General features: G+C 44.1%; 8 protein-coding genes across 8 annotated transcripts; 4 read left to right on the plus strand and 4 right to left on the minus strand.

Moving 5' to 3' along the window:
* Positions 1-367: 367 nt before the first annotated feature.
* On the minus strand, positions 368-2,381 carry I203_108060 (uncharacterized protein; the record flags this gene model as incomplete). The annotated part of the gene is made up of 7 exons (XM_019148240.1): positions 368-667; positions 753-879; positions 977-1,059; positions 1,136-1,507; positions 1,586-1,792; positions 1,913-2,092; positions 2,199-2,381. The coding sequence occupies 7 exons, from the start codon at positions 2,379-2,381 to the stop codon at positions 368-370; spliced, it is 1,452 nt and encodes a 483-aa protein (XP_019002473.1).
* A 362-nt stretch (positions 2,382-2,743) lies between these two features.
* Positions 2,744-3,362, plus strand: I203_108061 (uncharacterized protein; the record flags this gene model as incomplete). Its single annotated transcript, XM_019148241.1, has 5 exons — positions 2,744-2,772; positions 2,830-2,845; positions 2,928-2,959; positions 3,033-3,128; positions 3,227-3,362. 5 exons carry the CDS (start codon positions 2,744-2,746, stop codon positions 3,360-3,362), a joined length of 309 nt encoding a protein of 102 aa, XP_019002474.1.
* Positions 3,363-3,887: 525 nt separating this feature from the next.
* I203_108062 (uncharacterized protein) lies at positions 3,888-8,003 on the plus strand (the record flags this gene model as incomplete). The annotated part of the gene is made up of 16 exons (XM_065518316.1): positions 3,888-4,358; positions 4,442-4,570; positions 4,642-4,968; positions 5,098-5,262; positions 5,318-5,380; positions 5,447-5,566; positions 5,644-5,874; positions 5,979-6,067; positions 6,124-6,208; positions 6,277-6,377; positions 6,441-6,536; positions 6,661-6,727; positions 6,787-6,931; positions 6,984-7,226; positions 7,291-7,659; positions 7,744-8,003. 16 exons carry the CDS (start codon positions 3,888-3,890, stop codon positions 8,001-8,003), a joined length of 2,961 nt encoding a protein of 986 aa, XP_065372681.1.
* Positions 8,004-8,307: 304 nt separating this feature from the next.
* I203_108063 (uncharacterized protein) lies at positions 8,308-10,650 on the minus strand (the record flags this gene model as incomplete). The annotated part of the gene is made up of 7 exons (XM_065518317.1): positions 8,308-8,399; positions 8,483-9,245; positions 9,327-9,405; positions 9,495-9,627; positions 9,756-10,123; positions 10,219-10,412; positions 10,492-10,650. 7 exons carry the CDS (start codon positions 10,648-10,650, stop codon positions 8,308-8,310), a joined length of 1,788 nt encoding a protein of 595 aa, XP_065372682.1.
* Positions 10,651-11,861: 1,211 nt separating this feature from the next.
* On the plus strand, positions 11,862-12,754 carry I203_108064 (uncharacterized protein; the record flags this gene model as incomplete). Its single annotated transcript, XM_019148244.1, has 4 exons — positions 11,862-12,006; positions 12,085-12,162; positions 12,256-12,552; positions 12,642-12,754. 4 exons carry the CDS (start codon positions 11,862-11,864, stop codon positions 12,752-12,754), a joined length of 633 nt encoding a protein of 210 aa, XP_019002477.1.
* A 156-nt stretch (positions 12,755-12,910) lies between these two features.
* I203_108065 (uncharacterized protein) lies at positions 12,911-13,735 on the minus strand (the record flags this gene model as incomplete). The annotated part of the gene is made up of 3 exons (XM_019148245.1): positions 12,911-13,150; positions 13,231-13,425; positions 13,526-13,735. 3 exons carry the CDS (start codon positions 13,733-13,735, stop codon positions 12,911-12,913), a joined length of 645 nt encoding a protein of 214 aa, XP_019002478.1.
* A 1,078-nt stretch (positions 13,736-14,813) lies between these two features.
* I203_108066 (uncharacterized protein) lies at positions 14,814-17,733 on the minus strand (the record flags this gene model as incomplete). The annotated part of the gene is made up of 14 exons (XM_019148246.1): positions 14,814-14,931; positions 14,995-15,064; positions 15,136-15,238; positions 15,311-15,337; positions 15,403-15,446; positions 15,528-15,730; positions 15,799-16,030; positions 16,108-16,438; positions 16,506-16,649; positions 16,726-16,919; positions 16,990-17,186; positions 17,283-17,385; positions 17,456-17,518; positions 17,592-17,733. The coding sequence occupies 14 exons, from the start codon at positions 17,731-17,733 to the stop codon at positions 14,814-14,816; spliced, it is 1,971 nt and encodes a 656-aa protein (XP_019002479.1).
* Positions 17,734-18,039: 306 nt separating this feature from the next.
* Positions 18,040-20,765, plus strand: I203_108067 (uncharacterized protein; the record flags this gene model as incomplete). The annotated part of the gene is made up of 8 exons (XM_019148247.1): positions 18,040-18,693; positions 18,811-18,903; positions 18,992-19,311; positions 19,387-19,518; positions 19,588-19,672; positions 19,744-19,844; positions 19,906-20,243; positions 20,317-20,765. 8 exons carry the CDS (start codon positions 18,040-18,042, stop codon positions 20,763-20,765), a joined length of 2,172 nt encoding a protein of 723 aa, XP_019002480.1.
* Between the last annotated feature and the right edge of the window lie 9 nt (positions 20,766-20,774).

Here is a 20,774-nt window from a genome sequence, read left to right on the forward strand (position 1 = left end):
TTTCCCCCTTTGATAGGTTGATATGTTAAATTAGAAGTAAAGAAGTTACGATATACATGCATCGATCTCTATGAAAGATATATGTGTCGGCGGCTTGAGACTTACCGTCATCTCATACAAATAGATTTTTCGTCAATTTATATACAACGTGGTATGGTGGTGGATTGATGGAAATATCAATAATAGTCCCATTTTTCTAGACGATGTCCCGGTGACCTTCGTTTCACTCTCCCTCTTCACCACTTTTTCTTTGTAAGCAAAGCTCCCAAATTGACCATATACAACAAAGATCAAAGATCGAAGATCATTACTCCTATTCCCATACCCTCCTGTCCACTATCAGATTTCATTCCATTGCACTACCGGATCAACTAGATTTCCTCCTCTGTTCATTCAATTTCCTCATAGCTCCCTCAATCCTATCTTTCCTCTCTTTATCCTCTTTCGTATCCCCACTTATCAACTCCGATATACTTATCGGTGTAGATCCTTGAGGTCTCTTTTTGATCTCTCCTCTTAACATTATACCCAAACCTTTCGCACCTTTACCAACAGTTTGGAAATGACCCACAGCCGGTATAGGCTGGGAGTATAGGCGGTGAAGCGTTTTGTGCCATCTCAATTGACCTGTTAGGTGAGGTAAGAGTGCGTAAGAGGGATTTGTTATCTATTTAATTGAAGGTTTGAAAGTCAGCTTAAATTCATTTCACTTAGAATGGACGAATGTATCATATTTCGAAAACCCCACTTACAGGATGAGTAGTCATAGGATCCAAGACGATCGGTCCATTAGGTTTTGAATTTTCGAAATAACATCTTTCTAATACGTCGCGGAATTTGGGTATAGCGTGAGTCATCAATTTTGTATGGTATGGGCACCTGAGATTAGAATAGGTCACATACACGTATATGGTCAGCAGTGATGGGATTATTGCCATTTATTCAGGATGTTGTTCATGAACCGCAATGTACTCACGGCATGGCTACGTCCATCACCGGATTGGCAAGGTTTAACTGCTGTAATCTCTCTATCACCTGTAAGACTGCGTGATGGGTTCCCTTATTTTTCCGGCAAAATTATCGCCAGTAAGTATAGATTAATGAAGGATGCGAGGTCTTGGCAGTCTCGACTCACCATGACTACCAAAACCTTTGAACTATTGATAATCCCTGCACTTGCCCATTCCTGCCTTGGACCTATCGTTCCTCCACTTCCAGTAATCTCATTCTCCCTCTCCCAGTCTCTCTGCAAACTATGTATCTCATCTAAAATCAACTGCATTGCTCTGCGGCGCTTTAACGGCGTAGAGGAAGATTCAGCCTCGGACTCGGTAGATGTAACAGGTGGGAATGGGTCATCTTCCTCTGACGCTGGTGGTGGAGATGGCGGAGGGACAAAGTATGATGGAGAGGATAGTGAGTGGAAATGACGGGCGGAGAGGACGGTAGTGAGATGTGAGCGGGGGTATGTTTGAGGTGGAGATGGTGGAAGAGAGGCATATATCCTCTATTCATATCGAGAACATCGTCAGTCAATGACAGCATGGTAATCACGATAAAGAGCAAAGAACAAACAGACACTCACAGCTAAACGTACCCCTGTACCTAAATCCAACCTCCCACTAGCCACTAAGGCAGTCAAAGTACCTATGAATCCATGTCCGGCAAGATGGGTCGTACCTTCAGGTAACAAAGTCGGACTTCCCATCTTCTCCTGGGCGGAAGCTAGGATGGCTATCGAGGATGAAAGGATGAAAGCGGCAGTTACGTCGGGTCGTTTCATCAGTTCTTCCTATATTTTTTCCAAATGACATCAGTGATGGTCCTCCCGCTAGTACATGGAGCCATAAACTTCTTAGGTAGACAGTACACAGGCCGTATCGTTTCTGGACTGATATGGAAGACAACTCACTAGACTCCTCCCTTCTACCCAGCCCCTCATCCACCCTTTGACCTGCTTCAACCCCGCATCACCCATCCCCCTCGTCTCGTATCCTATCGTGGCATCGGGAGATAAGAGAGCTTCAGACGCTTCGTCCCATACCCTCAACGATGATGGAGTAGGTGCGATCGGTGTATGAGGGTATGAGCCCTACGTTTTGTATGACATTTGAGCTACCAATCAGTGATCTCGACAAACCCCAGGTAGATGAAGAAGTGTATCTCATGAAGGGGAAGAAGAGAGATGAGATACTCACGAGTCCAGCGAATAGGAGACATTTCCCAGATGGACCTCCGCTCTCAGTCGACGCACCCCTCTTCAACCATGCTACCCAATCTGTATTGGTCGAGTTGGTCGATGCTTTTCTGACTGAGGGGATGAGGACGGATTGGGTGAGGTGGTTGGAAGAAAGACCAGTGGGGATATGTGGTATTCGCATGATATTTCTTCTGTATATATATTTCGGCCATGTATACGTATATCTGAGATATCGAGATCTATTCTGTGCACTATACTGTGATGGTCAAGTACCAATCAATGTCAATGTTATTGAACTAATGTTGTGAAATTGACTGAGATTTGAATCTCATGTCCGAGTCAATACAATCCAACCGGGACGAGGAGATAACGCAGTAACCGATAGATGATCACACGGGTCTATTCGGTCATACTCATCTTCTCTTCTCCTTTCTTCCATTGCTTAGGTTGCAGCACATAAGACATATCTGGTATCATTACAGGTCCAACACAATCTCAAGAAGTAAAGCTGGCAAACTGCGACTCACAGATATACTACGGAAGATGAGTCAAAATCTCATCCAGTTTAAAGTGTATGTGTCCACTCCCTCTGTCAACAGACAGCGAGACTGATCCTCCAATTACGATAGTACCGGTGATGTTCAGGTATGCTCGACCCATGCCATGCATCATTACAGGATCAAAGTATCTGTGGATCAAGGCTGATATCTTGTGATTGTATCACTAGGGAGTAAACTTCCGTTCATACACCCAGAAGGAGTAAGCCAGAGCCCAGCCATAATCTTGATGTTGAAATACGGACAACAGGGCTAATTCAGATGCCTGATCATAGAGCTCAAAAGCTCGGTCTGAAGGGACATGTGTACAATCATGATGATTCAAGTGTACAGGGTGTAGCTGTCGGACCACCAGATAAGATCAAGCAATTGTATGTCCAGCTCATCTCGCATCATTCCCAGGAAAAAAAAAAAACGCTTGTATGGAATAGCAGGAGTTGTCAGCTGAATCGCTCGATATGGACATTAGCCAATCGTTCCTCTCTCAAGGTCCTTCAGCAGCTGAGGTCCATAAGGTGGAATTGATTCAGAACAAATCAGATGCAAGTGAAGAGGAGATCAAGAAAGCCTTGGGCGGTTCAGGTGGATTTGAAATTAGGCGATGATTCACATTGAATCATTTCATCCCATCCCATCCAATCCATTCTGATTGATCACGAAGCGATAAAATTTAGTATGTAGCATCTAAGTCAAGACCAAAACCAATATGTACCTCTACTATATCCTCTATGCAATTGACTCCGTTCATCCATGGGATGGTAGTCACCCTTTGATGATGATCCCAGCACACTCAGGACGAAGAGAGATTCCTAATCACGTAAGAATATTCCGTTGTAATGAACCTGTAATCACATTGAAGCGACGCCAAGGCGCATTAGACTTTTTGGTAATCAGATTTTAAGGTTAGTTTAGCCGATCATTCTCACTTGAAAGATGCTAGATGCTGTGTGACGACATAGCCCAAAACCGAAGTTTCAACAACATGACCTATTCCCATTCCTTATCTCACTCATATAAGTAAGACATTTCGCTTCTTGAAATTACGATCATATGTCTGTCTATATATATCAATAAAACGCCAAGGAAATTCTCTGATCAAGACTTATGTTTCGACCTAGTACCGTCCCTCGATGTCACTAACACAATCCAGCACACACCTCCGTCCTGGTCCAACAGCAGCTGGACCATCATCTTCCACGTCCTCTCTCAACCAATCACCCTCTCAAACATCACCTAAACCCAAAGGATTGAAGAAATTGAGACCATGGAGTCTTGCTGCTCATGCTCGTCGGAAAGTAGGAAACGGCACAAGCAGTATAGACGATCATGAAACGCAAATCGGCAGTACGGATAACCATAATGGCCATACCACCAGTATATATGGTGATCATTCGCATTTAGAGGCGACACCTTACCAGGACGTTAGGACTAGAGCCTCATCGGACCAATCGCCAAGAAGATCAAGTGATACGCTGCAGATAGGAATTACGAATAGTCAGAACGAAATAGATTGGGAGGAAGAAGAAAGCGATGATGGGAGAGTGGACGCGTATAGTTGGGTGGATCCTAGTATTGTCGGGACGGCTAGGTTGAGAGCTACAGTGAGTGAAACAAAAAAGAAAAAAAGTGATTTGTACTGAAGTTTAGGGTGTTGTTGATTTACTTCGTAATTGCCATTTTGTAGCCTGCAGTATCTCAGAGTGATTTATCTGGATCTGGATCTGGATCACGTTCGAATCACAGATCGTCAAATCAGACTTCACAGAATACCACGCCAGGTAACGAAGTTGCTGAACTACTCGAGAACGCAGGGGTAAGTCAGTCTTGTCTCTTCCTCTTGTTTTCTTCTTCCAAGCATCATCCTGCTGACATCTATGTGGTCAGACCGCACCCTCACCTCCTGCCCAATTACTCCCCGACGATTCCTACGCGATGCTACTAGCCTATCAAAGTACCTCGACATCCGACTCGGGACATACACATACCCCTTCGACCACCTCTCACGCAGCTCCCTTATCCCCCTTTTCACCGACGCTCCCCACACCCTCCGAGTCGGGTATGCTGAGGAACCCGAATCCTGAATGGTACGAATTGGTAGATAGGACGTTGAGCGATTCATTAAGTAAAGAAGAATTGAAGAGACAGGGTTTGTGGTGGGAGATGATTAAAAGTGAGAGGGAGTATGTGAGGGATATGAAGACTGTCTGTGAGGTAGGTTGGCATTGCTCTTCGTTGGATTGCCATCTTTTTCTCACAACCTTACAGTTGTGCGACACAACCAGAATGATAAAAGGTTGCTCCTGTCATAAACGAGAATCTGATCAATGAAACTTCTACTAGGTCTTCATTCAGCCATTGAGAGAATACGATCCACCACTGTTATCACCCGAATCTCGACTTCATGCATTTATAGCTGAAGTGTTCAGTACTTCTCAGCAGATATACCATGCGCATGTTAGACTATTGGGCAGGTTAATGGAGAGACAGAGACATGAATGGCCGCTGGTGAGACGTCCACATATAATCGTCAAATTCCGCCCAAGCTGATTGGCAGGGATAGATGACGACCGCTACCGATATACTGCTTGGTACACTATTAGAGATTGTAGAGCTATACGAATCGGTGAGTTGTGTTCTTCAGCCTGCTATTGTTGCTGATAACCGACTGACGTATCGATATCGACCATAGTATATGAAGAACTATCCATTCGCCGAAGCCAGAGTTCGCAGAGAACAAGAACGAAACCCGCCATTTAGAGCTTTTCTTTCACAGAGGAATACTTATGACCTCACTAGAAGGAGGGATATTGTAAGTGTCCCAAAATTCATCGACATGAAAGGCTACCTGTATCGACTGACTGATGATGTTCCGGATGGTATCGGCAGTCCGTATTCCTGTCTAGACCCGTCACTCGTCTACCGCGTATCCTCTTAGTCCTCGAGGCGCTTTACAAAGTCACTCCGCCCGATCATCCAGACAAAGAAGATATACCTACCGCCATGGAGATGTTGCAAGGGGTAGTCAGGTCCACTCAACCTGGTATAGAAAGTGCAGAGAATAAGATAAAGTTGTGGAATACCGCTGAGAGGTTGTTGTTCAAGAAAGGAGAGGTGGTCGTGAGTTTCGTCGCACTGAGCTAGTTATGAATGTAATCATAATATTTTTGTTTTCACATCATCAAGATACAGCTGAAAACTGCTGACCAGATGTATTGATTTAGGAACTCGATATTGCTGATCCGAAACGTACGTTGGCACATATGGGATATGTCTTCAGAAGGGTCAGGAGTGAAACAAACTGGCATGGATGGTGAGTTCAGACTCAATCCGGCTATCAGATACAGGAATGACTCTTGATGTCATTAGGCAAGACCTTCGAGCTATCTTGTTAGATAACTATTTCCTACTAACAAGAGACGAAGAGAATGGGAAACATGTGGTAGTTTCAAGAGTAAGTTGGCGTTTCTTACAATTTCTCATGACTGGAAAGCGAAAGCTCATTCGTTGTTCGGTGTCTAGCCGATCCACCTTGATTTCCTTCATCTGACATCTGCGGACGGAGTACCCGAAAGGAGGTACGACAGTGTGACCAAATACCAGAAACGACCTGGTGCACATATGTCAGTCGATTCATTTGTGTCTGGGGAAAATGCCCAGAAAGCTTATGCGTGCGATCCGATCAGGCTAGAACCGGTATTCCAACCTGAAAGATTGATGTTTCCATTCACCATCACTACTTCTGGCGGACCGAATGGTAGAACTTATACCCTTTGTACGGCGTGAGTGATAGTGATGCCCTACGTCAGAATGGAAATGCAAGTGCTGATAATCACGATAGTACACAAGGACTTCGGTGAGCCAGCATTACGTCAAGGAGATGATCGCCAAGCTGACTCTTCGTAGGGAGGAATGGAAGGAGAAAATTGAAGGTGCGAAAACATTGCGTAAATTCGACATTGAAGGCAATCGCGTGAGTCCGAACACAACAATCATATTAGTGTGTTACATTATCTGACGAGGTTGTCGTAGACCTTCGCGATACACAGTATCACTATCCCACCGCAGATCAAAGATTCCATCAACGCAGCTGATACGTTCACATGGCACAATCGAGAGACTATAGCTATAGCTACCGCTAGAGGTGTATGGCTAGGCTGGAGAAGGGATTCGAAGAGTAGGACATTTCGTGTTTGTCAAAAAGATTTAGCTGATAATGGCATGAAAAGCATTTCGACAACTTATCAATTTCAATTCCGGTCACATAAGTATGGTCTCGATCGTTCCTGATTTCGGATGGCTTCTTGTCTCCTCGTCCGGCTCGCTGTTGGCGTATAATCTTAGAGATATGATACCTACCTCAAACCCTGATACGTGGATCACGAAGGGTCGACTAGATGGTCAAAGATTGAGCGCTCCGGAACATATTATCGCTTTTGCCAGGGTGGGTGTGACAAAGGGTAGATTGCTGGGTGAGTGTCTCGCAGCTACCCATCCGAGCAAGATCTCAATAAGCTGATAGGATGGTGCGATTAGTGGTCTACGCCGTCCATTCTCGTAACTCCCACCAAACAACGTTGAATTTCTACGAACCTCTACTCAACCCATCCTCCGCATCATATGGTGTACCATCCTTTCGCCCTTTCGGCAATATAACCGTTCCAGGCTATGCGTCGGACTTGTCGTTCTTCAGACAGACAGTATCGGTGGTAACTGAAAAGACATTTGTGATTGCTGAACCTGGTAATCCGACGTATAATTCCATTCCTACTTTCCCACATGAGATACCTGAACGGGCGATGGTAGTGAGGATGGTCAGTGGGTCGAAGCCTCTGGGGATGTGGCAGGTGGATGAGAGCGAGTTTTTGTTGGTGTACGAGTGGGGAGCATGTTGGGTTACAAAGTGTGAGTGTCGCGCTTGAACATTTCGCGTGTCCAGTCAAGTCATACATGGGGTACGAGGTACATATGCTAATTGGAGGGATACAGTCGGCGAAGTCTCCCGTAAAGGATCTTTCCTCCGATGGAATCTCACGCCTTCCTATGTGATATTCCGACAACCCCATTTGTTGTTATTCGACGAGACTCACAGTAGGGCCGAAGTGAGGGATGTCACCTCAGGACGAGTATGCGAGGTGATAGAAGAGAAGGGAATGAAGGTTTTCCCTATAGTTAGATTCGGTCAGGGGGTCATAGCTAGGAGTGGGACTGGGAGAGGATTGATTGAGATTGTTGAGGTGGGTTTGTAGATCCCTTCTTCTATCTCAAACCAATTAGTAATGCTGACACTGATTCATGTGTGATGTTAGACTGTACCGTTGTAGCTGTAGCTTGAATCTCTTGGAGAATGATCTTAATCTTAATGTGATTTTACGGAGTTATGAACAATCGGGTTGTAAAATACGGATTGTGATGATTGATATAGCTTTTATATAATAGTGTTGTTGTCATGTCATGCTTGCAATTATGCTCTCATGCAAATGCATAATGCTATGTGATGTAGATGACCACTTTCCCCCATCCTTTCCTTATCCGCAATACAGATAACATCGACTAATTCACAATATCAACCATACTTGGTCTTAGATCTTCCAACTTATTTGCACCTAATAGCCTCATCGTCGATTGGATCTCACTTTCGAAGACTATCGACGTCAACAACATCAGCCTAGGACCCCTCCCTCTCCTTAATCACACTATATATCGAAGACAGGGTGATTAGACTCACTCTTCACAGCATGTTCAACCCCCTGTACACCCGCAACAGTCTGAGCGAACAAAAAACCTCTTCCAACACCTACAGCGTCCGCCCCAAGACATAAAGCTTTAACCACATCCGTACCTCTCCATATACCTCCGTCAACAAATATCGAAAATTTCCTTTCATTCTCTTTTTCCCCTTTAGGCACAGACGGTACTAGCAGATCTGGATTTTCTACTAGTTCTTTAGATGGACCTGTAGGTGTTCGGTAAGCTGGTCGGAGGAGCCATGGAGCATGTTGACGGATTTCCAACAAGGTCGATAAGCCCGTGGCGGTCGTATCGAGTTGCCTACCACCGTGGTTCGAGAGGATCACTCCGTCCGCACCGAGTTTGTAAGCTTGTACCGCGTCCTCAACAGTCTGTACACCTTTAATGATAATGGGTAACTTTGTCTTTTCCTTTAACCATTTCAAATCTTTCCAATTCAAATCCGGATCCACCGCAGAGAAAATAGCCTCCGCTACACCCTTTGTTTCACCCTGTTTATCGAACGCATCCGTCTTGGGAGCTTCGAATTCCCCTTTAGCCCTTATATCCCTTTCCCTCTTTCCTCCTATTGGCGCATCGACAGTGAGTAATATCGCGTTGAGACCTAGTCTGTTGACTTTGGATATGACCTCTTCGGCGAGGTGACGCTTGGAGTTGACGTAGAGCTGGAAGAAAAGGGGTTGATTGGATGTGCGTGCGGAGGTTATTTCTTCGACGGAACATGAGGCGAATGATGAAATCTGGGTTGAACGATAGACATGTGACAAGTCAACTTTTGAGATCGAGATGGCTATCAGGTACAAGGCGACACTCCAACTTACACACTGTATTATACCGGTCGAGGCGGCACCTTTGGTCAGATTGACTTCTCCATCCGGATGACCAAGTTTGGCCATCGCCCTGTATGTGAGAATACAGTTCTGTCAGCTGAACAGCCTTTCAAGTCTTCTTGAGTCTTCTTGTTTCTTTTTATTTTTTCTACTACTCACGCCGGTGAGATCCATAAAGGTATGGTACTATCGTATCCCAAGATCTTGGTTGAAGTATCAACCTCCTTGACAGGTCGAAGTACACGAGGTCTGAATCTGATCTTCTTGTAATCCGAGTTATTTTCGTTTTTAGCTATTCGAAATAAAGACAAGATCAAAATCAGCACTTTCTCCTGATATGAAGAGCAGCAGTCTGACCATGATACAAAGATTGAATTCAATATGACTAGAGACCAGAAAGGCTATTCATTCAGCACTCACTAATCTCATCATCCGCCGCAGAAGCATAATAAGCCCAAGCAACCTTTGAGCACAACTCCTCAGCGGCAACTTCGAAATCTCTCATATTCACTATGCTTCCTAATCCCTTTTCTTCATATTCCTGTCTTTTCTGTTTGATTCGATTCTGCTCATCTTTCTCAGATTTGGAAATTTTGACGGCTAGCTGTTCTTTCTCATAGGCCGATTCAATTTCCAGTTGACCCAGGTGAATCACCGAGGGAGGTAGATTTTCGGGCTGGAGTTGATCAGATGGATGACGAGGGTTGAATATGTAGGAGACATCTTTGGATCCGTTGTTTTCGATTATTTCACGTCCTCCGGGATGTTCATCTAGGAACTCTGTAACGCTAGATTGATGAAATCGGATTGTTAGTAATCAGAGTTTTACGATAATCTGTCATTGAACAAAATCAGATATGAGCGATATTGTCATTCTACTCACTTGTATACCTCCCCATTTATCACCACCCAAACTTCATCCCCATCCTTCTTCTCTAGCACCTCCCTACTCCCAATCTTATTCACCTCCTTGCCGCCTTTGGAGCTATGCACCTGGTCAGGTACATCCGAGTTGACCTTGTCTGGTACGGTATCAGGCTGATAGTCCAATTTCGCTCTTGTCAAATACATATAAGTCTATCAAAAATTGTTTATATAAATCAGCATCCATACGCCTACTTCTTCTTCGATCGGTGGCAATTTAGCTTGAACTTACAGGTACAGCTAAAGCTACTCCTCCTGCTATGATCAGTCTCTGATCGATCCTCCTAGTCGATGAAGATGCATGGGTGGTGAGTCTTCGTCTCGAGATGGATCGAGTAGCTGAGATTCGAAAGTTGAGAGCTGCTGCTCGTAGAGGTGAGAAGGTGGGCATCGTTTGGATCTGTTTTGCTTGTTCTTTGCTTCTCTTTTTGGACGGCAATCTGAGTGCTTTCGATCTGTCTCCGCCGTTTATCAAATCCACCAAGAGGAAGAATGTCAAACACAACTTGCATCCAGTTTTTCATGCATATCCTCTTTGCCATATATACAGTACCGTGATCAGGGTAAAAGTCAACATCATCTACGGTCCGCAATCGATCTTCGGGGTCAGCCCGGGAAAACGAGTTCGGCGGGTTATTATTCCGGAGAAATCATACCACACCAATTAAGATTAGTGGGAGATGTACTCGTATGGCTGGCCGTTTGGTCGGAGTTCAATTTTTTTGTTTTTGCTTTTGATCTGTCCCATGGCATTCATTTTTGGGTAACAGACACAGGCTTGATTAGGAAATAAATCTAATAGATCGTTAGATCTGATAAGATCGATAACAAAGTGTGTAATCGTCGGATTTTGCGACCGAGTCACCCTGCATGGCACCCTGTGCTTTGAGAATGTGTTAGCAAAGAGTTGTAACACGCAACATGCCCATCTACAAAATCTTCTAGTACTTCCTAATAAAACTCGGAACCAGAGGTTCGCCGCTCAGTGGCCAAGACATGCATGCTTAAGTGGAATGAATGTACGGTCACACTCGATATTCACACAGGGGTATGTCTACATGTATTTCGTGAAGAGGCTATCTGGTTCAACTCCGATTTTTCCTCATGACTGTTGTAGTGTAGCCTGAAGTCGTTAGCAACTTTTCCTAATCTCAAGTCTGAAAACATGGTCTCCTTCTATTAAAAAATTCCAATCGGGTGGCCATAGAGATGAGTTGTCGCAAGTGACAACTGATGGGTATGCGTTAAAGCTTATGGATCTATCTTGACTCCAGATGTAGAGTGAAATGGATGCATTGTAGCTCAACTTGACAGGTAGACTCATACCCAGTCTGGTCACCAATCATGAAGCGGGTCTGATGTTTGATACGTTTCCAGAATGACATTAGTTCCGCAATACTCGATTACCGAATTGGAATGCTCCGCTTAAATCGCCTATGGATCAGATTCATAGTCAGATCGTCATCTAGTTTAGAACTACACCTGCTTGACCTGTACCGTTGTGATCTGAAAGTCATTGTCGATGAACACAGTGGATGATCGCAATCAATATCCATGTTTCACCGGATAATTGCATCAATTGCATCATAGACTTTCAGGATAATGATCGACCCCAATCGGACTTTGACTCTCGAAGAGATCCAACAAGCCTACAACGTCGAACTCGTAGATAAAGATGGGACCAAGCAGACTTTTGGAGAGTTGGTCAAAGGGAAGAGAGTGGTGTTGATCTTCATAAGGCATTTTTGTCAGTACACCCACAAGTCACGAATGTTACAACGTCGTCAGTTAGTCCAAGCTGAATTGAAGAATGGTGTAAATGTAGGGTGCACAAATTGTCAAGCTTATACATATCAATTTGGCAAGTCCATACCTCCCTCAAACTTACCTGAAGGTACAGAGGGTATGTCCGTCTCCGTTTGAACAAGAATCTTACTGATATCTGACATCCTCCTTTCACTGAATACGTTACGTTCGATGTTGCACCATCAATCAGCATATATAATCGGATGCGGTGCATCCTCTCCTATTCCCTCATATCTCACCCGGACTTCATCACCTTATCCAATCTACTCATGTCCCTCCCTCGATCTACACAAGGTATTCAACTTCGGTAGAACCCTCAAAGGATCCAAAGCAGGAGAAAAGAAAACCTACATGTCAGAATTAGGAGGAGGGTTCAATAGGACTTGGTTGTCAATCAAACAGAATTTAATGAAAAGTCCAGGACATGGTTTGGAGAGTGTTAGAGGAGCGAATAATCAGAATGGCGGAGAGGTGATCATTGAAAAAGGTGAGTTTCACTAAAACCAAAATATGAGAAACCTGTACTCTTGTTGTTGAGCTAATTGATACGTTGTTTTTTCGATTTCGATGAGTTAGATGGTACTTGCTCGTATTTCCATAGAATGCAAAATACAGAGGATCATACCGATCTTGAAGATCTAGCAGTGTATACACCTTTGTCTGAGAAAGACAAGTCGTATCCGAATTGATCAATGGGATGGATCATATATCTGAAATGGAGTAGCTCACATAATGTACATATATACTCGTTGTATTGATAAATCTATAATGTGCTGTAGCTTGTGTTATACATAAATCATGAAATAGTATAATATACATGTTATGGTACGATATGATCCTGTAGATTACACCGTAGCACTCTGTACACCCCCAAACAAACTTCCTACCCAATTCTTCCACCATCCAACTCCACCTACAGCATTCCCTCCTCCAGACTGATCGAACTTCCCACCTGGCCCACCTGAGATCCTACCTCGTCTAACATGACTTTCGGGGTACAAGTTGGCACGGAGGACTGCTCCAGTAGAAGCAAGGAAGATCGTAGCCCATCCCCATAAAGCACCTTGTATCAAGGGTGATACGACCTAATCACCCGAAACATAAATATTAGCATCTTCCGACCGTTCTAGTATAATGGACATCAGTGTTGGCATAATGGACTTACCTGATCTCTCAATGTAACCCAAAGGACTTTACTCCATTGCACATCTACTTGTCTACCCCAGTGAAATACCCTATCTTCATCTGCACTCTTCACTAAGGTCCCGCTAGGTTTTGTTTGTTCGATCTGGCCTTTCTTCTCTATTGTAGTAGGCGTCGGACGAGGAGTGAGGAAAGGTCGGATGGAAAGTAGGTATGACTATGATCCGAAATCAAAATCCAACATATCAGCAAATCGGTCAATTGTCCTGAACGCAATACATAAGAGTCTAGTCAATGTAAACGAAAACATAGCTTACCTGCTCGAATCGTAAATCAGGCATCACAGGCATAGCCTGCTTGACTCTCTTCCTACCTTCTTTCCTTGCCTTCTTATGATCCTCATGGTGATGTTCATTGACGGTGGGCAGAATATCTGGGAAGTTACTTTGTTGCTTCTCGGGCGAAGGGTGATGTACGGCTTGGGCAGACGATTTGAATGGGTTGTGAGATGGGTTGAGGGATGTCATCGTTCTGTGCTCGTATTGGTATTTGACTTGTGATATATAACAACCGATCAAGTGGTCTATTTGAGACTAGAGTTGCAGCAGAGGTCAATGACGTTTCGTTTGGCGATGAAGAAAGAAGGAGATCTGTGCGCTAAGTCAAAGATCACAAGTGGAAAGCGGAGGTCACCGCACGGCACGCCGTAAGTCAACACTCGAGTGCAACCAAATCGTTGAGAGATTGCATTCTAAACCTTGTGCAGCAACACATTTTAGTCTGCTGCCGGGGCAGGAGGGGCAGAAGAATGGTGGAAGATATCAACGCCTATACGGCAGACGAGCAAAGCCGACAACCAAGCCGGATAATCACGCTCGCACCTCCTCCCATCCGACCATGGCCTAGTACTTCGCTATACCTCTTATCCGCCTGTTTCTACCTTGTATCGATCTGCTCAGCTCTGCTCGGCATATCATATATTTATTGTCCATCTCAAGTGAGTTTAATAACGTGTAACATGCCTTCTGTCCGGAAAAAAAGCTATATCATCGCACTAATCGTATCTCTGGCTTCGTAGTATATACCATTCATAGAGCCAATATGTCAAGACGATCATTACAAATACCTCGTCCCGCTATTGATACCTGTAATATCATGGTTCGCCATTGCCAACTGGGTAGGGTGGGAGTACTTCAAATACTCGTAGATTCTTTGCCTCTTATCGTGACTTGGCATATGACCAACTTATCATCATCCAACTCCGACTTCGACTTTGAACTGTCTAAAGTAATAGAATATCTGTCGTGCGATCGCATTCCGTAAAGGTCCTTGAAACTCGATTTAGCGCCAATCGAAATGTGGAAGATCATCCGAAACCGAGAACAGTCGCTCCGTCGGCAACGCTACTCTAGAATTTGTGGATGCAACTAGACAAGCAAATGCGAAGTCAAGACTTTCAGATCAAGCCTTCAGATTATTAGTCTTCATGGAAGTTGAGAGTCCCTCAAGCGTATGGACTTTCAATTCTATATCTACACCAGCTGTACCCAGTTGGACATCCTATGTAATGATGCATAATTTTGAATACCCTCTACCCTTCACCCATTACTCAACAGTAATACTCGACATACTAATCTCATCAAATGGTCTATCGTTCTTGTCGACCCTTACATCCTCTATGTCAGTTATGATATCCAATCCTCCGACAGCTCGGCCGAATACCCTATATCACCACATCAGCTTTGTCAGTACTGAGACTGAGGTTTTGTCAATGAATTCGACTCACGTATGTTTACCGTCTAACCATTGACATGGGACAGTAGTGATAAAGAATTGAGACCCGTTCGTTCCCGGACCTATATACATTATCAGCTTGTTGTTATGCCAACATAGAATCGGGAGCGTTCAGAAGGTAAGCTGAACATACCTGCATTAGCCATCGACAGAGTGAATGGTCTATCATGACGAGCTTTAGGTGATATCTCATCTTCAAAAGTACCTCCCCAGATGGATTCACCACCTGTTCCGTCCTATTTTCCGTACATCATGATCAGCTATCAACAGTCCATGATTTGTGAAGGACGATTGGACAGCAGACTTACGCCTAAGGGATCACCACCTTGAATCATCTATTTAACCCACATCAGCTATCTCTTATTCTTGGGCAGGTCAAAAGGAGGCAAAGTGTACACACGAATTTCTTGATAACTCGGTGGAAGATCGTTCCATTATAATAACCTATTTTCACGACATCAGCTACTCCATCTTTTTCTCACACACACAAACGTTTGCCACAAAGCTGTAGACAATATCACTCACCATTCCTAGCATGAGTAACAAAATTCTCCACCGTCTTCGGTGCGATATCAGGGAACAATTGTAATGAGATATCGCCCTTGGTAGTATGTATCGTACATCTAGTGGCTGAGACTCTCTGTTTCTCAGGTGCAGAAGGTATAGCAACGGTCTGTTCTTCCCTTGTTGGCCTTTCATTAAACACATCTCTATCTCCTTTACTCTCCCTACACAGATACACACAGAACGCATCAGCTGAAGACCATAGCCTTTCCTCCTGAACAGCTTCACTCACTCTTTATCACTTTGTGCGAAAAGATAAAACCTCTGTTTCTTATAAGCCGTAGCGAACAGATGAGGATCCCTTGATCCTTTCTCTTGTAAGAGCGGATTGGCAGATGCTGCCATTTGGACTGTCGTTAATCCCTTCTTGGCTGGGGCACCTTGGTACAACGCCAAATTCAAGAATCGCAGTGTCTCATCTTTACCTAGCACTCGAGCGACTTTATTCGTCACGGTATTCACGACTATTGAAAAAACCCGGATACTCATTAGTCACGTTGCCCGCGCACAAGCTGAGATCAGAGGTGAGGGGCCAACTGACCTTTGATACCCAACATAGTGGGATAGAGAACGAAATTCCCACTCTCATCCCAAACTGCATTAGCAGTCCTCAACATCCCTCCTGGACCACTCTCACTCCTATCTAATTCTCTTTCAACTGCCAGACGTCGTCCGAAATCCATATCATCCAATTTGAACACAGCAGTTCCGGCCTGTTGCATCTCCACTACAGCTGTCAATGACTCATCATACGTCCTTATCAGTTTGCCGGTGAGGAAATTGAATATGTGAACCGGACGGGATGGCAAGGCGAGAGTAACGAAATGAGATGAATTAGGAGCGAACGTCAATGACGTTGGAAGTGTTTTGGTCTAAAATACAAAAATTATCAGCTTTCTCTCTTCCGACAGGAAAGGTACGAGGTGAAAAACAGCTGACCTTTTTGAAATGGAATAAATCGGTAGAGGATTTATATTCCCATAAACCCGGTACTGAGGGTAAACCCCATGGTTCACTGGGTTGCCAGTATTCTACGAAACCATCTTCGTCCGCCGAAACTACACAATCGTATTTGGCGGTGTACTATTGATTCAAGACCGATCAGCTTCATTGTTATCATCTCGGGATGATTTCGCAGAGAAAGCTGAGCTATACTTACAACCATGAGATGAACAGGTGCTCTATGTATCTTCTCCAAAGTATATAACGGAGTTCCATCACCCCTTCCATCGTATATCCTTATTGTCGGAGTATTCACCTCGGATACAGCTAACAGGGCCTGACCAGCTCCTGGTTGATGGATCCAACAACATGCTTTGGGTGCAAATGGGAATTTCAAGATATTGATCATATCTAAACGCCATCACACATTGACGACAATCAGTATACGATATTGCTGATTTGAGGAACGCATGTGACTTACCAAAATTGACCACATCAAACACTCTACCTTCCCCACCTTCTGAGACGGTAGCGAATAATTTCCCATCATCACTTGCAGAAGTTCCCACTATAGTTTTCAGAGACGCTCTATAATGCTTTACGAATTCTATTCCTTGTTCTTGCTTTTTCCATAACTTCAAATGACCATCTATCGATGTTGTTATGACGAAGTTCGTTCTAAAATAGATGTTCCGTAAGAGAAGCAATACTCAACATCGGCTTTTCTTTAACCAGATTTCTACAACACTTATCTCGATGGGTAAAACTACTCACCGAGTCATGGTTACCGTATTTAATGGTTCTCTGTGCATGAATGACTTGTAGTACCTATCCGTATCAGGGAGTGAAGCCAAATATAACTTTTCGTGGGGTAATACTGCAGATGGCATTAACATACGTTAGTCCATGTGGGTCTGTCTTCATCCGGCAGAATGGAGATTACTCACCAGCTCTCTTCTTCTTTCGTCCATTACTAACTACCACGTCACCCCCACCTCCAGGCATGGGACCTATCCGCAAATTACGCAGGGCGTATCAGCTTGCGTTATTTGCCAATGTACGTGGTCACCAGCTATCACATACCTATCTCTTCATCTGACGAGTCATCAACATCGGCAGCTGGCATCTCAGGTACCGGATTGTCCTTCTTCACGTCTTGACCATCTGGAGATACTCCATTTCTTGATCTTTTGCCTAGAGTGGATGGGCCTGCGTCTTCTGACATGGTTCCGGGCGGTGATAGCGAGGTGTAGAGTATATACTATATCAAGCTACGAGGTGTAAAGATATACCCAAATCCCAAGATATGAAGAGAGTCTGATTGGATAAGTGAGGGGATCAGATAGGTTATAGCCGGCCAGTATGTTTTTCTACCACGTGGCACGTCGTTCCTGAGCAGATTTCCATTGTAGCTTCCCAAGATTTTCAAAAGTTCGTAGTTGTTGCACGATATCAAGTTGTACTGTTGTACTTTCACAAGTATTTTGCTATTTCAGATCGAAGCTATTTCTCTCATATCGACTAAAATACGATGTCTTCGAAGCAATTCAATAAGAAAAGATCAGCCCCAGACGGCTCATCGTCCTCGGCAGGTGGTAAATCGAAATTTTCAAAAACCAACAACGGTAAACCTCAACCATCCAAATCATTCGCCAACAAGGGAAATGAAAATGCTGGTAAATACCAGAATAAGAACAAGAGTAATAACAATAACAATGGTAAAAGCAGATCAGCACCTATAAGGGAAAAGGAAGAAGATGTGAAAAGACGTAAGAAACCTATTACAGCAGGTGGTGGGGAAGAAAACGTCGATGACGATGAGGATATAAGTATGGACGATGATGATGAAGGTTCTTTCTCCGAGGAAGAGGATGAAGATGAAGATGAAGAGATGGGTGATAAAGCTTTAGAAAGAAACGAAGGAGAGGGAGAGGGACAGGAGAAAAAACCTAAATTGACCAAATCTGAGAAATTGGCTTTACATGCTGCTCAACCTCATCGAACTACTTTATTACCTTCTCATCCATTACTTCATGATACACTCTTACCGCTCTGGGAGACCGCGCGAAGAGCAGACTTGTCGAAGGATCAAAGGAAGAAGGCGATCAACGAATTGTATAATGCTGTGAAGGGTAGGATCAACGAGGTTTCGAGGGGACATAAAGGTGGGAGAGTCCTACAGACTGTGAGTTAGCTATACAATCTAGGTAAAATCGGCTGTCAGGTGTCGTATGAGATCGAAGCACCTGGATCTCGAATGAATAGCTGCTGATGTATATTTTCTTTACTGGTGTGCTGGTAGATTGTCAAATTCGGTGGCAAGGAGGAACGTACAGGTGTAGCTATGGAGTTGGAACCTAGATGGAAAGATATGATGGAATCGAAGTATTCTAAGGTGGGTTATCAACCACTGTATATCATCGCAATATCACAGATTTTCCAATCTTCACACGTGCTGACTTTGCTGTGTAACTCTTCGATAGTTCCTAATGTCCAAACTCATCCGATACGTCCCCTCCATCCGACCTCTCCTAATCCCTAAACTCACCCCTACCCTCTTAACATTACTCAATCACTCAAATGCCGTCACTCCCTTATCCGATTTCTACGATCTCTACGCTACCTCCAAAGAACGTAAATTGCTCGTGAGAGGGTTCTACCCACGAGAACTGAAGATCTTCGACGGTGGTAAACAAGGTATTGAAGTTAAGGGTTTGGAAGCTTCATTGGAGGATCTGATAGGTGATGAAAGTAAAGGAAGAGACAGGATTTTAGATGGTGTAGAAAAAACTGTTTTGGATGTGTATGTCATCTTCACTATTATCGCAAATTTCCTTAAGAATCTCAGTTGACTAACATGACATTTGATATTTGACAGGTTCAACGCTACTCAGAAACAAGCTTTGGCTCAATCTATCTTCCATCGACTGGTCCTTGAATACGTTACTTGCATTTTCAAGTTCTTGGATAAAGAGACTGCCGATAAGAAATTGCATGAATTGCTAGCTGCGTAAGTGAAAGACAGCTGTCATATATTGATCTGAATCATTACTGACGGAACTACCTCTTCGATCCATAGTGGTGCGGAGAGCTTCCCCGAAATAGTACATACCAAGGATGGTTCCGCTGTCGTGCGAGAGTTGATCGTCAGATGTAATGCCAAGGTCAGTCGTCTCGTACTCGTAATCTGGGGGAGTCCTAATATCGATGACTGACATGGGACATGGTTCAACAGGACCGAAAAACTATCCTTCAACCTCTTCGAAAACACGTCGAAGCATTATGTAAAGATGGTGATGCTCAGATGGTTCTGTTTACCGCTTTCGACTGTGTCGAGTGAGTCTGTTTCTATAATTCATCTGAATGACTAGTAATACTGATGGAAATCGTCTCATAGTGACACCAAACTTATGGGTAAAGCGTTCGTTTCGGACGTTGTATCCCTCGCTACCAACTTGGCGTTCGATAAACAAGGTCGGAGAGTCTTACTTTACCTTCTCACCCCGACATCCACCAAACATTTCATGCCTCAGACTATTCAATCTTTAGCTGCTTCTGCCACCCACGCCAGGGAGTTGGGAACGAGTAAAAAAGATACTGAAGTCAGGAGGAAAGAACTGCTCAGCTATGCTTCAGAAGGATTATTGAAAGCTGTCGAAGAAAAGGGTGATGCGATGGTTAGAGATCCGGGAGCGGGCTTGGTCGTTCAGGAAGTGTTAATCTATGCTAAAGGAGGTGAGCTGATATCATGCTTCGTTATATTGATGTGCAAGACTACTAAATGCTGACTGTCGGAATGGCTTTGCAGATAAATCGGGAGCCATCTCAACGTTATCTCAAGCATTATCAATCCCCTACCCCGATCCTGCACCCGTTGACCCCAATCCTGACCAATCCACTGCTCATCCTCTCGATCTCTCCCATTCGATCCGGACTTACAAGACGCTTTTGTCTGGAGGTCATTTCAACAACACCACCAAAACTGTCGAAATTACCGATGAGGAGTTATCACCCAAATTCGCTTCTGCCATTTGGGAAGCTATAACTGATGAGTCCGTAGGAGGGGATGATAATGTATCGAGGATATGTAAAGGGAATGCACCATTCGTCATGGTAGAGCTTATTGAAGCGCTCAGGAAGTCAGGAGAGGTAAGCAAAGTGAAAAAGGTACTGGGTAAGAAGGGTGTTAGAGAAGAGGTGGAGAAGAGTGTAAGGAAAGGTGCGGGTTTGTTAGCGGAGAAGATTGCGGAGCTTTAGATCCTTAAC

Source organism: Kwoniella mangroviensis, chromosome 3 (assembly GCF_000507465.2).
Source record: "Kwoniella mangroviensis CBS 8507 chromosome 3, whole genome shotgun sequence".
NCBI classification, from domain to species: Eukaryota; Fungi; Basidiomycota; class Tremellomycetes; order Tremellales; family Cryptococcaceae; genus Kwoniella; species Kwoniella mangrovensis.